The sequence below is a fragment of the Ranitomeya imitator genome, chromosome 4, assembly GCF_032444005.1.
Source record: "Ranitomeya imitator isolate aRanImi1 chromosome 4, aRanImi1.pri, whole genome shotgun sequence".
In the NCBI taxonomy this organism is placed as follows: domain Eukaryota; kingdom Metazoa; phylum Chordata; class Amphibia; order Anura; family Dendrobatidae; genus Ranitomeya; species Ranitomeya imitator.
Window position 1 is genome coordinate 140,558,939 of NC_091285.1, and position 17,214 is coordinate 140,576,152.

Genomic DNA, 17,214 nt, shown 5'->3' on the forward strand with positions numbered 1-17,214 from the left:
GCGCTTAGTAACCCGATGTTTACCCTCGTTACCATTGTAAATGTAAAAAAACCCCCACATATTCACATTCCGGTGCCTGTCACGTCCCCCGGCGTCCGCTTCCCTGCACTCCTCCTGCATCCTGTGTCAGGGCCGCGCTTAGTAACCCGATGTTTACCCTGGTTACCCGGGGACTTCGGCATCGTTGGTCGCTGGAGAGCTGTCTGTGTGACAGCTCTCCAGCGACCACACAAGGACTTTCCAATGATCACGGCCAGGTCGTATCACTGGTCGTGATCGTTGGAAAGTTGCTGAGTGTGACGGTACCTTTAGTAAAGGGTCGATATTGACTTTTATTATTGCTACATCCAATAGATGGCACCCGAGATAAAGTCCTCTTCCTTCTGAAGAGGCTATTTGCATTGAAGGCAAGCAAACATGCTCTGCAGGACAGAGATGAAAGGGCAATGCCCTTTTTTACCAGAGCAATCTCCTAAACTTTTCTTTCTCTTTTTAAGTTTAGTAAGATTTTGGGTAGACAACATGAAGCTTTCCTCTCTGCTCTTCTTTCTGGTTTTTCTAGGAATTGTCCAGGCCAAACCAGTAAGTACCATCTATGAGTTGTGCCACCTGTGTTGTGAACTTATTACTATGACATTTGCATGAAACTTAGATTCTGGAGGTGACTACAGAATGAAAAGTCACATCACTTAGCTATTTCTGATTTTGTTGCCCAGCATGTGCTCATTGACATTTAAGGAAGACTACTGAAAGGTCGGAGACATGTAAGCAATGCTGAAGCATGGAGGTCACATTTAGTGTAAATGTAGGTCTTCTTTCCCTAAGTATCAGAACCTGGACAAGCAGGTTTGTTGAGTTCCCAGTCTTCTAGAAATGTTAGACTTATAATCAACAGTATGGATTGCGTGGATACTGACACCTCTGTCGGAATTTTATCTCATGTTTCCTAGTATTTTACACAATGGCACCTATTTTTAGAGCAGATAGGTTTACATACATATACCATGTTAGATTTGTTGGAAAAATATACATAAACATCAACATATTATTCGATGTCACAGTTGGTTCGATGTCAATATGAGGTTAATCAACCACTTAAATAAGAACCACAGTAGCAAAAGGGAAGGTACTGACAAAGTGCAGTCAAGAAACTCATGCAGAGTTCTTCAAACTTTTGGATAGTTTAATGCTATTGGGGCCAGTTTTAATGTAAATTTGTCCACACCTATAAAACATGTAACTTTGCTGGCAGGCCAAAATGTGACGTGCACCAAATTCACAAAATCATTACACAGATGTATATGGATTTTGCACTAGAACACTGCTTTTCAGAAAACCCTTATACAAGGTGCAACCGGAACTGTAGTGCAGGTCAACAGACTGTGCTTCGGTATAGAGACTGTTCCACTACATGCACTTTAGAAATTTGGAACATGTTTATGATACAATAGACCACAAATCATTCTGAAAACTGTCAACCACAATGAACGAATCAAAAAAAATGGCAGTTTAGAGAATTACTAATTGAAAGTTGAACCACTTGGGGATTATGGTTACAAGCAAACAAGATTTTAGGGTGTATAAAAAGAGAGATAAAATCATTCAATCCCAATGTATTACTACCCCTCTAAATCACTTGTAAGGCCACATCTAAGGCCACATTTTAAAAAGGATATTCAGAAGTTAGAATCAGTTCAAAGGAGGCTACTAGATTATTATAAGGTATGGACGGTCTCTCATATGATGAGAGGTTGGAAAAGTTGGGATTGTTTAGCTTAGAAAAGAAGATGTCTCAGACGAGATCTCATTTATATGAATAAATACAGTCATTATTTAAAGTGTTGGCACCCTTGAAATTGTTCCAGAAATGAAGCATTTCTCCCAGAAAATTATTGCAATTACATATGTTTTGTTATACGATATGATATATTTTATTGATTCCGAGGGAAATTGTAGTATCACGCAGCACAGCATAAACAAGAACATAAATTACTTAATGAAAAACAAAACAGTAGTAGATAAAAAGAGAAGCCATAGTAGAACATACACATGTTTATTCTCTTTGTGGATTGAAAAAAGGGCAAATTGGACATAATTTCACACAAATGCCCAAAAATGGGCAGACAAAATTGTTGGCACCTTTCCAAAATAGTGGGTAAACAACTTTGTTTCAAGCATGTGATGTAGAAAAGAGGAAGTGGCACGCACTATTCCTTTCAAAAAGATTTCAAGGTTTTATTCAAACAACACCATAAAAACTTAAGGTACCGTTACACTAAACGATTTACCAACGATCACGACCAGCGATACGACCTGGCCGTGATCGTTGGTAAGTTGTTGTGTGGTCGCTGGGGAGCTGTCACACAGACAGCTCTCTCCAGCGACCAACGATAAGGGAAACAACTTCGGCATCGTTGAAACTGTGTTCAACGATGCCGAAGTCCCCGGGTAACCAGGGTAAACATTGGGTTACTAAGCGCAGGGCCGTGCTTAGTAACCCGATATTTACCCTTGTTACCATTGTAAAAGTAAAAAAAAAAACAGTACATACTCACATTCCTGTCACGTCCCCCAGCGTCAGCTTCCCTGCACTGTGTAAGCGCCAGCCGTAAAGCAGAGCTGTGACGTCACCGCTGTGCTCTGCTTTACTGCCGGCCGGCGCTGACACAGTCAGTGCGGGAAGCTGACGCTGGGGGACGTGACAGGAATGTGAGTATGTAGTGTTTTTTGTTTTTTTTAACTTTTACAATGGTAACCAGGGTAAATATCGGGTTACTAAGCGCGACCCTGCGCTTAGTAACCCAATATTTACCCTGGTTATCAGTGAACACATCGTTGGATCGGCATCACACACGCCGATTCAGCGATGACAGCGGGTGATCAGCGCCCAAAAAAAAGGTCCTGATCATGCCCAGCGACCAACGATCTCCCAGCAGGGGCCTGATCGTTGGTCGCTGTCACGCATAACGATTTCGTTAACGATATCGTTGCTATGTCACACAAAAAAAGCAACGATATCGTTAACGAAATCGTTATGTGTGAAGGTACCTTTACTGTAAGAGTAAATGTGGTGCAAATAATGGATGGCTGACTGCCGTTTTGCGCCTCTTCAAGGGGTCCTAGAATGGAGATAGGAGGGCACATCCCACTTTAAATAACCTCACCCTTAAAATCAGCAATGCAATAGACATTTGAATACATACAATACTACAAAAACACAGACATATCAAATTTGTATTTAAAACCTGTTGGACTCTGAGCCGGGGTACACATGATCCACCTCAACTCCTTCCTTAGAAGTAGTTAATAATGATTACCTCCCTGCTTTGGCACTCTTACTCTTTCAATAACTGCAAAGCGCAAAATGGCAGGGTCTGAACAATTTACTTTACGGATGTGTTGTACAAGTTTACGTGAACCTTTTCCCAAGATGACTGATCTATGACATTTCCTAAACCGCATGATGTTACTTAATCGTTTTGCCGACATAAAAGATATTGCAAGCATGTGATGCTCATACAAACTTGCCTGTAGCAAGTAAGAGGGAACCAGATAAAAAGGGGAGAAGTTGACTCTATGTTTGCATTGTGTGCTGTATGTGTGTGCCACACTCAACACTGAGAATAGAAATAGAAGAAAAACTCCTGAGGATTGGGAACCAAAATTGTTGAACAATATTAACCCCTTTTCCAAATGAGATGTATCCATACATCCCTGTGACCTGGGTCTTATTGACCTAAGACGTATCCATACGTCATGGCGATTTTGCACACACACAGGCTGTGCGTGCGATCGCCAGTGGGTGTCAGCTGATTATGGCAGCTGATGCCCTGCACTTTTACCCTCTAAATGCTGCGATCGAACTCGATCGCATCATTTCGGGAGCAGGCAGAGTGATGACAGCCCTACTGCCCTTGGATCGGAGACTCCGTGACATCATGCGGAGTCCCGATCGTTGCCATGGGGACCGGATGTCATCTTTACGACATCCGGGTCACCAGGGCTAGGAAAGTTGCTAGATTATGCTCAGAGCATGATCAGCAACTTACCCTGTCAGTGCAGCATTGACAGTTTGCATAGCATAGTGATGCTGCTGCATCCCCATGCTATACAAGTAATCAGCCTGCAAAAAATGAAAGTCGTATAGTGGGACAAAGTAAAAATGGATCCCTCTGGGATTTCATCTGAATTATGTCACTCGGAGATTTGGATTGAAACCCCAAAGTAAGTGGTCAGCGTAGAGCGCTGGATAAATGTGATCTCAAACATTATGTAAAATGTTCTCAGTAAAAGATTCAACTCAATCCACAAAAGCAAGTCCCCACTCAGGTCTGTCATCTGTTAATGGAAATATAAGGGGGCTTCCACGTTACTGGTATACACTGTCTCTGGAAAAGCAAAATGGCTCCTCGCCCCTCAAAAGAAATTCAGCAAATTCTCCGCTCCCAAATCCAAATGCCCCCTCCCTTCTGAGCCCCACAGTGTACCTAAACCACATATAGCACCCACATGTTTGTCATTTCTGTAGTGATGAGAGCCCGCCTAACTTACGGGTGCATGCAGGGTTGGACCGGGGTTCCTAGGGCCCACCAGGAGAATTAACTCTAGGGGCCCACTCTACAGCTTCCATAAGTGTTGTTTTCTTTAATATAATATAGGGACAGGAATGTTAAACATATTTGTAATATATCTCATTAGGAAAATAAGATTCTGGCAGCAACAAATGATGAGTCCTGATGATCCTGAGCTACCAGCTTTCTCTACCCCCAGCCCCTGTTTTATAGCTTTTTTTTAAACTGAATTAGCAGTGTGGGCAGAGAAAGTCAGGAACTCATGAATATTCAGGACTCATCATTATGTGCTGGAACTTCCAATACAAGATTTTGGTACAGCTCAGTGACCCAGCATTCTGCTATGGGGATCTGTCACTAGTTTCTTACCCTTAGTTAGGACACCATAACATCAGTGACAGATTCCATTTAACAGAATCCCTGGATAACACCTTTAGGGTAGTTTCACACTAGCGAGTCCACTGCGGGATGCCTGCTGCTGCTTGTATCCCACAGTGGACCTGCCCGGGAGGAGGATTGTGCCATGATTATACCGAAACCAAGCAGAGGAGCTCAGATTATCATGGCTGCCAATCATTTATATACAATTTCCCATCTGCTTGTTATCCATCCATCTCCATCCTTCTCTGACTCTATGAATCCAGAGCTGTCAATTAAATTAGTGAGGGTGGAGAATGATGGAATACAAACATGTGGGAAGGTAAATGTACACGATTGGCCCTGCCATGAAGCACCGAGCGGCAGAACTTCATTAGAACAGTCATTCTGTGCTGACAGAGTCCTATTAAGGGTAACTTGTCACCTTGAGAAATGCTATTTATCAACAAATATAGGGCTAATCTGGAGGTAAATGGGGTTTAAAGCCTTGTTAGCTGGCTTAATGGGAGAGCGTTGGCTGCAGGGAGAAAATTTGAACTTTATTCTCCCTTCTACCAGTCACTTCCTGTGATGGGGTTGGTGCAAGGAGGGAGACATTACAGTCACCGTTAACTACAAAGTGAGCGTGCTGTAATAACGTCCCGGCACTGTGATTGTGACATCGTCCATGGAGCCCAACCTCAGGTTGAGCTTCAAGGAACAACTAACATGGCAGCAGCACGTGACACCCATCAGCAACCTGCAACTGCATCACAGGGGGCTGATGGCTGCAGTTGAGTGCATGCATTGGCCATTGTGCCATCTAAATGCCACTGTCAGTGATTGACAGGGCATTTCAATACTTAAAACAGCAGCAATCAAGGTGAATTGTGTATCACAACTGACATCTGCCTGGTATGGAGCAGGCTCAGCTCGTGAACCTGCGCCATACAATCACATCCCTAAGTTGACGGTTATGACAAGGTTATAGAAAATTTCACTTGTCTGTTCCTAAACATGGAAAGCCAAATGGAATTCCCTAACACATTTGAAAGGGCCCTTATAGATTTAATAAATGTGCCCCAAACATACAAATGTTTTTACACACCGCAATACACTGTTACATACACGCAGCTTACAAAACCACATATAATTTCAGATACACAGACACACACAAACACGCCAGTACATGAATACAACAACTGAACCACCATCAATTGTAATGTCAGGTCACCCACATTCCTTTATATCGCATGAACCTACAACTCCCAGTATGTGCTTAACGATCGAGATACTGGGAATTGCTGTCATCAGTCATCATCAGATTGCAGACAATGCAGGAACCACAGCATTGATGAGACTTAAGGTACCGTCACATTAAGCGACGCTGCAGCGATCTAGACAACGATCCCGATCGCTGCAGCGTCGCTGTGTGGTCGCTGGAGAGCTGTCACACAGACAGCTCTCCAGCGACCAATGATGCCGGTCCCCTGGTAACCAGGGTAAACATTGGGTTACTAAGCGCAGGGCCGCGCTTAGTAACCCGATGTTTACCCTGGTTACCAGCGTAAACGTAAAAAAAATAAACACTACATAGTTACATTCCGGTGTCCGTCCTCCGGCGCTGTGCTTCTCTGCACTGTCAGCGCCGGCTAGCCGTAAAGCAGAGCGGTGACGTCACCGCTGTGCTTTACGGCTGGCCGGCGCTCACAGCCAGTGCAGGAAAGCACAGTGCCGGGGGACAGACACCGGAATGTAAGTATGTAGTGTTTTTTTTTTTTATGTTTACGCTGGTAACCAGGGTAAACATCGGGTTACTAAGCGCGGCCCTGCGCTTAGTAACCCGATGTTTACCCTGGTTACCAGTGAAGACATCGCTGAATCGGCGTCACACACGCCGATTCAGCGATGTCTGCGGGAGATCCAGCGACGAAATAAAGTTCTGGACTTTCTGCTCCGACCAATGATGGCACAGCAGGATCCAGATCGCTGCTGCCTGTCAAACTGAACGATATCGCTATCCAGGATGCTGCAACGTCACGGATCGCTAGCGATATCGTTCAGTATAAAGGTACCTTTAGGCTGGACCACAAATAAACATTTACATTCAGGTATCTTACCTGTGATGTCTTCTCTGATTAGACTCTTTCTCTTTCTTTTCATCTCCAATTTGACCAGACTCCATGATGCCTCTTCTCATACACAGCTGTGCTCCGCAGACCACCATCTTCTCCGGTCTTCTTCAGCACATCCCCACACGACGCCCTTAAAAATAGCAGGGTCATTATAATGCCCCTGAATAGAAATATCTTCCCTACACTGAGCCCCGGAATAAATAATTGCCCCTCACTATATTCCCTGCACAAAATATGATACACATTGTCCCTGTCCATGCTGTCCTCTCTTTACTATACTGGGTCTTCTATTCACACTGTCCTCTCACATAGTGTCCCCCCTATACTGTGCAGTCTCTATACTGTGCCCCCCATCACACTACCTCTCTTCAGCATACTATTTCCTCCTTGCTGTGCCCTCACCGTCACCCCATACTACCGCATCTATATACCTCTCCCCACACTACCTAGTCTCTGTTCTGTTTCCCATGTGAGGCAGCGACTGGTGTTATTTGCGAGTGTCGCTATGTGTCCCCCAGGATGTGCTCCGAAGCGTATTAGATCCACTGGAGTGCCTTGTGATCACAGCAGGACGCCTGTGAGTCACAAGGCAGAATAAAAGTGAGCATGAACCTGGTTAAGTTATTTGGCCAAGGAATTGTTCAGGATAACCCAGTATGGGATTTTATTTTTTAAACGGACTGCAGGAAGGTAGTGGTGCTGGTCCATTTCCTCCAGCCCGGATCTTGCGAGTGGCCCATGGACACAGATTCCAGTTTAGAGAAATAGCCTGCAAGAAGGGTTTGGGTGTGTCAGTGTGGAGCTTGCAGAAAACAGAGCAGTTGCTCTGCAAAAGCTCAGCCTGTGTGAGAGAACACAGAGCCAAGAGAGCGAACTCCTGGCACCCCGAAGCATATTCCGCTGGTGCAGTCGTCCTCGGCAACCGGACACATTTATTATTATTTATTATTATAGCGCCATTTATTCCATGGCGCTTTACATATGAGAAGGCGTATACATAGTAAAAACAAGTACAATATTCTTAAACAATACAAGTGTAACAACTCTGCTGGCATCGCAGCATGGCCTCACATCTCTCACACAATCTTACCCACTGCTCCAGGCCATGATGTGGTTTCTCTTTATTGCCAGCTCCATGTTCTGTGTCTCTGCTCTCTGCATGCCTCATGGCTATGTGTATAGGGGGCCGGCGCCTGAACTCTCTGGTTCTTATAGGAATCAGGTGCATCTGTCTAATCAGTTCCTGACCAATTACCAAGAGGCCTCCTGTATATAGTGCAGCTCCACCCTGTGCTCTGGGCCTGTGCAATGTGTTAGCTCAGTTAGTGTTTAGCTGCTGAGTTTGCCTGGCCTTGCTCTGAGTTACTTCCTCTGAGCTTTTCTCTGTGCTATTGCCTTGTTCTTGTAGTCCGCCCTCCAGGAGGCAGAATATCCTGGTCCCTGTGTCTTTGTCCCTGTGTCTTGTTCTATTGCCTTGTCTGTACTTTGTCTTTTCTCGGTCTCCTTGTCCGTGGCTTCCTTCCTTGCTTTCTTTCCTTGTGTTTTCTGTCTGCTTATACTCCGCACTCTTGCGGCTCTGCACTCAGACCTTGCTTCGCACTCTCTGGCTTTGCTCTGTGGCTCCTCTCTTTGCGGTTCTATCTGGCTCCGCTATTTGCGGTACTATCTGGCTCCGCCTCCTGTGTTTCTGCACTTGGCTCCTTCTCCGCTCTTGGTTCCGCCTCCAGCGTCTCCGCTCTTGGCGTTACCTCCAGCGTCTCCGCTCTTGGCTCCGCCTCCAGTGTCTCCGCTCTTGGCTCCGCCTCCAGCATCTCCGCTCTTGGCTCCGCCTCCAGCGTCTCTGCCCTTGGCTCTGCCTTCTCCTTCTCTTCTCTTAGTTCCACCTTCTACTTGTTACTTGGTCCTCCTGTGTGAACAGGTCTCTACCTGTTCCTTCATTCTCCTTTCCTTCTGGCTTGTTTCCGTACCTGCATCTTCTGTGTGTACAGGTCCCTACCTGTTCCTTCATCACACTCACAATAGGACTGCACTCGGGTGTCATCAGAGTGCAGCCTGATTCATACACCACATCAACCAGTCCTGTGTATCCTGTGTTCCTGCCAGTCCTGCCATTCCTGCCCTGCCTTCCAGTCCTGTGTTCTCTGCAGTACCTCCCAATCCTGTGTTCCTGCCAGTCCTGCCGTTCCTGCCCTGCCTTCCAGTCCTGTGTTCCTGCTGTCCTAGCCAGCCCTGTTTCCTGCCGTGTCTCTGCCAGCCCTGAGTTCTCCGCCGTGTCTCTGCCAGCCCTGTCTCAGCCGTGCCAGCCTACTCGTCTGTGTTCCAGCCGTGCTCTTCTGCCAGTCCTGCCTAATGCCCGCACCAATCCTGGTGTTCCTGTCTCCCAAGTGGGATCAGCAGTCACAGCCAGACACCACCCTGGAGTAGCACCTGGCAGCTGCCTGCTGCACAAGCCTGTCCTCACCATCAGAGGCTCCAGTGAAAACCCAGGCAGCTGTCATAGTCACGCCCCTTCCAGGGTAGTCTGGTTTGCGGCACAGTGGGGCCACAAACCCCCGAGCTCACACCCACCAGTCAGGGCGTGAGCGTGACAACAAGTCACGACTGGTGCAGTAGGAGAGAGGACCCTGCCCGCGAGGGCTCACAGTCTACAAGGGATGGGTGAGGATACAGTAGGTGAGGGTATGGCTGGTAGTGCAGCGGTTTGGTCTATCGGTGGTTACTGCAGGTTGTAGGCTTGTTGGAAGAGGTGGGTCTTCAGGTTCATTTTGAAGGTTTCGATGGTAGGTGAGAGTCTGATGTGTTGTGGTAGAGGGTTCCAGAATAGGGGTGATGCGTGAGAGAAATCTTGTATGCGATTGTGGGAAGAGGAGATAAGAGGGGAGTAGAGAAGGAGATCTTGTGAGGATCGTAGGTTGTGTACAGGTAAGTACCGGGAGACAAGGTCACAGCTATACGGAGGACACGAGCTGTGGATGGCTTTGTATGTCATGGTTAGGGTTTTGAACTGGAGTCTTTGGGTAATAGGGAGCCAGTGCAGGGATTGACAGAGGGGAGAGGCCGGGGAGGCAGGTGGATTAGTCGGGCAGCAGAGTTTAGAATAGATTGGAGAGGCGCGAGAGTGTTAGAGGGGAGGCCACAGAGCAGGAGGTTGCAGTAGTCAAGGCGGGAGATAATGAGGGCATGGACTAGTATTTTTGCAGATTCTTGGTTGAGGAATGTACGGATCCGTGAAATATTTTTGAGTTACAGTTGGCAGGAAGTGGAAAGGGCTTGGATATGTGGTTTGAAAGAGAGATCAATGTCAAGGATTACCCCAAGACAGCGAGCTTGTGGGACCGGGGAGAGTGGGCAGCCTTTTAGTTTAATGGATAGGTCCATTGGGGGGGTAGAGTGAGATGGGGAAAGATGTTGAATTCTGTTTTGTCCTTGTTAAGTTTTAGAAATCAAGCGGAGAAGACTATCTGTCTTTACAGACTGTCTTGTTTCCTGGCTTCGATCCGGAGGATACTGTTGTTTCATTTGTAACTTTGGACATTATAACCACGTTTTACTTTTGAACTTTATTGGGTCACTGCCTCATCACTACATAGCATGGACACTGCTCCACTACACCCTCTCACTTTTCTCCCTCCATGCTGTTGTGAGCAGGTTGCTGGATGCAGTAATGGACAAGAGGCAGAGAAAGGGTTAAGGTTAACTTTACTGATAAAGGGGTATACTTTACGCAACGAGGGGAAAGTAGAGGCAGGGTATGGCAGGTGTTAGGAACACAATAGGTGTGCTGAGGGAGGTTATGAGGGAAAAAATATAACAACTGATCATAAAGAGTAAACTTATCAGTCTGATGGCTTCCTGACTGCAGAGTCTTAGGTTCTTATGGTGGTGCCAACGCGGTCAGCACGTGATGAATCTGGTGTCGTCCTGCAGGTGTTGATGATCCGGTTCCTGGCGGTGGCGATGGGTCTTTGATATCTTGCACGGGGTCCAGGGTCCAAGGTGTGGGTTGAGGGTGAAGAGTGGTCTTCAGCACTGCAGGGGCTTAACACAGCTCGGCAGAAATAAGCGGGTGAGAACGGGTACAGTTCTCGGTAAGTCACCCGGGGTCTCTTAGGCGGCACACATGCATTCTCTACTGGCCTGCAGCGTCGGGTACCTGGTGTAATGGGGGCCGACGGGCAGAATACAGTTCTCTGGTCACAGTCTCTGTAAGTCGCAGCAGGGAAAATGAAGCGTGGGCCTGCACTGCCACGGTGCTCAGAGTAGGGAACACCAAACCTACCCTGCTGTGCGCTGCGTATTCCAGCCAAGTGTCCTCTCCTTTTCATGCGCTCTCTCCCTTTTATGCTAACTATGCCCCCTGCTGTCCAGTGCAAAGGATGGTCCGGGTCTCTAAGCTTTCCCCTACACAGCAAAGGTGACAGTTCCGACAGTTCTGGACTCGGCGCAAGAAAGGTACCCCCGGTCCGGTGCCTCTTGTTACACTGTCTCCTCTCATATTCCTCCCACTCTCCATAATGTCTCCTCGTACATCCCCCTTCTATTCCCTCACTCATTCCCCACTTCCCTCGTTCACCATGCTGTTTCTTCACACATTCTCCCCATACTGTCTCTTACAATTTCTCCCCCCATCTCTCCCCAATTACAATAAATCTTTGGAAGAGCACAAAGACACACGCATACATATAGAAGCATACATACACACACACAAAGACACGCACACACGTTTGCATGCAGACATGCACTAGCAGACACACACACTTGCAGATTGCACAGGCGCAGAAATGGGGACATACCAATATACTGTACACACAGGCAAGCACACTTACACACACAAAAATGCATGTGTAAACACGCAGACATGCACGAAGACAGTCATGCTCATACACACACAGATACGCATACAGAAATTCACACTCAGACAAGCGCACACACACACAGAAATGTAGACACGCATGCACATACACATGCAGGGACATATTCAAGATACATACAAGCACACCTAGGCCCACGCACAGATAATCAATGCAGACACTCAAAAACACACAGAAATGCATACGTAAACACAGATGCATGCATGCAGACAAAGACACACACAAACACCAGATGCACGCACGGAGACATACACAGAAGTGCATACGCAGACACACACAGACATGCAAACACTCAAAGACATACACACACATATGTAAACCAATGCCTGTGTGTGTATGCCTGTGTGTATGTACATGCCTGTATGTGTATGCCTGTATGTAGATGTCTGTGTGTAGGTGTGTGCGTGCGTATGTCTACGAGTGCCTGTCTGCACATGCATTTCTGTGTGTGTGTCTGCGTGCACGCTTCTGTGTTTACATATGTGTAAAACCACAAGTGACCAGCACAGCTGCGCTTCTCCGGGATAATCAACTACCTCCAACTCCTGGGAATCATGGGTGCCCTGCCATTGAAACTGAAGAAAGAATCCAATCCAATTTGCAAAGAGAAGAGGCCAGGCACTCACCGTCCCATTGAATGTCCTTTATTGTGGATTACATAAAAATAGCAGCAGAAGAGCCCCGAGTGGAGCTGCACTAGGCGACGGTCATTTTGCGTAACACAATGCTTCTATGGGTCCCAAAAGCGGCCGTCGTCTATTGCGGCTGCACTCAGGGTTCTACTGCTGCTATTTTTATGCAATCCACAATAAAGGACGTTCAATGGAACGGTGAGTGCCTGGCCTCTTCTCTTTGCACATATACATACAGACATACCCATACACATGCAGGCATATACATACAGGCATACATGGTCGGACTGGGGTGCCTGGGACCCACAGAAGGAATGGACCCCAGAGACCCCCATTACAGCAATATGCAAATATCTGTATGCCATTATCCCCATTATTCACCGCACACCCTTAATGGAATATCTTTCAGAAATTAACAATTTATTCAATATGCACAAAATCAATCAGATAGCATATGTACGCAGGAAAAATGATATGCTACACAGATTACTGACATTTCCCCCACTCCCGGGTCTTACTCATGGGTCGCTGAATCCAGGTGTAGTATGAGAGCAGAATTCAAGAAAAGGGAAGAGATGTCCCTGAAGTATCCAGGGGCTAATAAACCCAGAAAATCAGTTGTGGTGGTATAGGGTGTCTATTGTGGCTGTGGACCTTGTTTGCAGTGTGAATCAGCGGCGCTCCTGCACCTCACAGCAAGGTGCAGGAGCGCCGCTGATTCACACTGCAAACAAGATCCACAGCCACAATAGGCACCCTATACCACCAAAACTGGAGAGAGCGAGAGAAAGATAAAAAAAAAGATTCCTCTTACCTTCCTGCACTCCCAGCGCTGGGCGGCGTCCTCCTCCTCCTCTCTGCAGGTCCAGCGCACACATAGTAAAATGGCCGCCGACATAGCAGAGGCCAGCGGTGAATGTGTGCGTCACTGACGTCATATGCCGGTGACGATGAGCGCACACTTGCTAGTATCGACCGGGACATGCGACGTGGCGGTTCAGGTAATGCGCGCGCCCCTGCACATATGCGGCCTGCGCTTTTAAAGGGCCCGTGCCCCTAAAATCCGCAGACATTTTTTTTCTTCTTCTCCTCTCCTTTTTCCCACAGCCAAGGGCCCACCGGGGAATTCCCCAGGACCCCGCCAGGCCAGTCCGATCCTGGGTGCATGTCTCCAAAAGCACGGGCTGGGCATAACGTACTGGTGAATGCAATGTACTGGTCCCTACAGCGTACTGGTCACTACAATGGCAGTTTGCAATTTTCTCTCAGGAACATTCATTGCTGCTTGTTTCTGGAAAACACCCATGGAGTCAAAATCGTCACTACATCTGTAAATAAATTCTCAAAGAGATATAATTTCCAAATGGGGTCACTTAAAGGGGATTCTGCTCTTCTAGCAATTAGGGGCTCTTTATTTGGAGTCCGCAAATTATTCAAAGAAAATCTGCGCTCCAGGAGGCAAATATCCCTTCGTCCCTCCTGATTCTCTCCATTTGGCTAAGCAGTACTTAACAGCCACATATGGGGTATTGCCACATTCAGTAGAAGTTGTGGGACAAATTATTGTGCTATTTTTACCCACTTCTTATGTGAAAATGTAAAACTTGTGGCTAAAACAAAATTTTGGTGGTAAAAATGTAGTTATTTTTTCTTCACTGCCCAGTGGTATAAAATTTTGTGACACACCTCTGGTGTCAATATCATCACTGCACCCCTACATAAATTCATTGAGAGGGAGAGGTGTAGTTTGTAAAGGGGTCTCTTATGGGGGGTTCTGCTGTTCTGGCACTTCATGGACTCTCCCAGTGGGTCATGGCACCAGCAAATCATAACAGTAAAATCTGCACTATAGTATGGTCCTTCCCTTCTGAGTTTTGCACTGTGCCTGAAAAATATTTCCCATTTATTTGTAGGGTATTGGCACACTCAGGAAAAAATGTACCTCAGTTGTAAAAAAAATTCCGTACAAAAATTAAAAACTTGGGGCTAAAACAACATTTTAGTGGTAAAAATATAATCAATTCTTTCTTCACCGTTCAGTGGTATAAAACTCTGTGAGACACATGTGGTATCAATAAGATCTCTGCACCCCTAGATGAATTCATTGGGTAGTGTAGTCTGTAAAATGAGTTTACATATGGGGGTTTCTGTTGCTCTGGCACCTCAGGGGCTCTGCCAATGTGACATGGCACCCTCAAAACATTCCAGCAAAATCTGAACTCCATTTGAAGAGACCCTGATGTCCCTAAACAGTAGAAACCCGCCACAAGTGACCCCAGTTTGGAATCTAGGCCCTTCAAAATCTGAACTCCAATATTTTTCACCTCTTCCCTTATAAGCTTTGCACCATGACTCAAAAATAGTATTCCTTCACAAATGAGGTATTAGCATACTCAGAAGAAATTGAACAACAAATTTTATAGTGCAAGTTCTCCATTACCCTTATGAAAATGCAAAATTTGGGGCTAAAATAACATTTTTTGGGGGGAAAATGTGATTTTATATTCACAGCTCAAAGTTATAAACTTCTTTGAAGCACCTGGGGGTTCAGGGTGCTCTCCACACATCTAAATACATTCCTTGAAGGGTCTAGTTTCCAAAATTGGGTCACTTGTGGAAGGTTTCTACTGTTTAGGCACATCAGAGGCTCTCCAAATGGGACATGGCGTTAATGATTCCAGGAAATTTTACATTCAAAAAGTCAAATAACGCTCCTTCCCTTCCAAGCCTTGCCATGCGCCCAAACAGTAGTTTTCTCTTTCATATAGTGTATTGATATACTCAGGAGAAATTGCGCTACAATTTGTATGGTGCGATTTCTTCTGTTACTGTTAATAAAATGCTAAATTTGGGGCTAAAAGCATATTTGTGGGGAAAATGTGATTTTTTTTATTTTCAAAGCTCAATGTTATAAACTTTTGTGAAGTGCCACACATCTAGATCAGTTCCCTAAGGAGTCTAGATTCCAAAATTGTGTCACTTGTGAGGGATTTTGACTGTCTAGGCACATCAGGGGCTCTTCAAACGTGACATGACGTCTGCTAATTGTTCCAGTAAATTTTGCATTCAAAAAGTCAAATGGCGCACCTTCCCTTCCGAGCTCTGCCATGCACCCAAACAGTTGTTTTCCCTTATATAAGGGCTATTGGCATGCTCAGGAGAATTTGCGCAACAAATTTTGGGGTCCATTTTTCCTGTTACCGTTGTGAAAATAAAATAATTGGTTCTAAAGTAAATATTTTGTGAAAAAAAAGTTAAATGTTCGTATTTTTTTCAACATTCCAGAAATTCCTGTGAAGCACCTGAAGGGTAGTTTTGAGCACCTCGACGGGTGCAGTTTTTACAATGGTGTCTGTTTTTGGTATTTTTTTTATCATCTAGACCATTCAAATTCACTTCAAAAGTGAGGTGGTCCCTAAAATAAGGTTTTGTAAATTTTGTTGGAAAAAGGAGAAATCTTTGGTCAACTTTTGACCCTTATAACTTCCTAACAAAAAATTGTTTTAAAAATTGTGTTGATGTAAGGTAGACATGTGAGAAATGTTAGTTATTAACTGTTTTGTGTGACACATCTCTTTGATTTAAGTACATAAGAATTCAAAGTTTGAAAATTATAACATTTTCTCCAAATTTCCATTTTTTTCACAAATAAATGCAAGTCATATTGAAGAAGTTTTCCCACTGTTATGAAGTACAATATGTCACAAAAAAAATTCTCAGAATTAGTGGGATCTGTTAAAGTATTCCACAGTTATTACCTCATACAGTGACACTGTCAGGATTGTAAAAATTAGCCTGGTCATTAACGTGCAAACCACCTTGGGGGAAAAAAGGGGTTAATAATCTCAGAGTTACTAGTCCATCTCCAGAGATCTTTATGTTCCTTTGTCCATAGTGCACAACATTATCAAGAAGTTTACAACCCATTGCACAGGACGGCAGAGAAAAATATATGAAAGGTTGCAACGCAGGATAGTCCTAATAGTGGATAAGCAGCCCCAAATACGTTCCAAAGAAATTCAAGCTGTACTACAGGCTCAGAGTTCATCAGTGTCAGCGCAAACTATCTGTCGACATTTGAATGAAATAAAACGCTATTGCAAGAGACCCATGAGGACCCCACTGCTGACTCTTAAAAAAGCTAGAATGCAGTTTACCAAACTATATGTGAGTAAGCCAAAATCCTTCTGGAAAAGCATCTTTTGGACAGTTGAGACTTAGATAGAGCTTTTTGGTAAAGCACATCATTTTAATGTTTACAGAAAATGGAATGAGGCCTATAAAGAAAATAACACACTACCTACAGTCAAATATGGTGGAGGTTCAAAGTTGTTTTGTGGTTGTTTTGCTGCATGTGGCCCTGGGCACCTTGACTGTGTGCAATACATCATAAAATCTGAAGATTACCAAAGGATTTTGGGTCGCAATATAATGCTCAGTATCTAAAATCTGTGTTTGTATGCTATGTCATAGGTCTTCTAGCAGGACAATGACCCCAAAACATACTTCAAGAAGCACCCAGAAATGTTTGGAAACAAAGTGATGGGGAGTTCTGAAGTGACCAGCAATGAGTCTGAATCTAAATCCGATTGAACACCTGTGAGGAGTTGCTAAAATTGCTTTTAGGAGAAGGCACCCTTCAAATAGG

At 45.2% G+C, this 17,214-nt stretch overlaps 1 protein-coding gene across 1 annotated transcript in view; it reads left to right on the forward strand.

The window, feature by feature from the left end:
* Window positions 1–495: 495 nt before the first annotated feature.
* F12 (coagulation factor XII) overlaps window positions 496–17,214 on the forward strand; it is a 172,778-nt gene continuing 156,059 nt past the window's right edge. Inside the window, exon 1 of the mRNA XM_069763973.1 lies at window positions 496–582. Coding sequence (XP_069620074.1) covers window positions 523–582 — 60 coding nt within the window. The 5' untranslated portion in view covers window positions 496–522. The remainder of the gene's footprint in view (window positions 583–17,214) is intronic.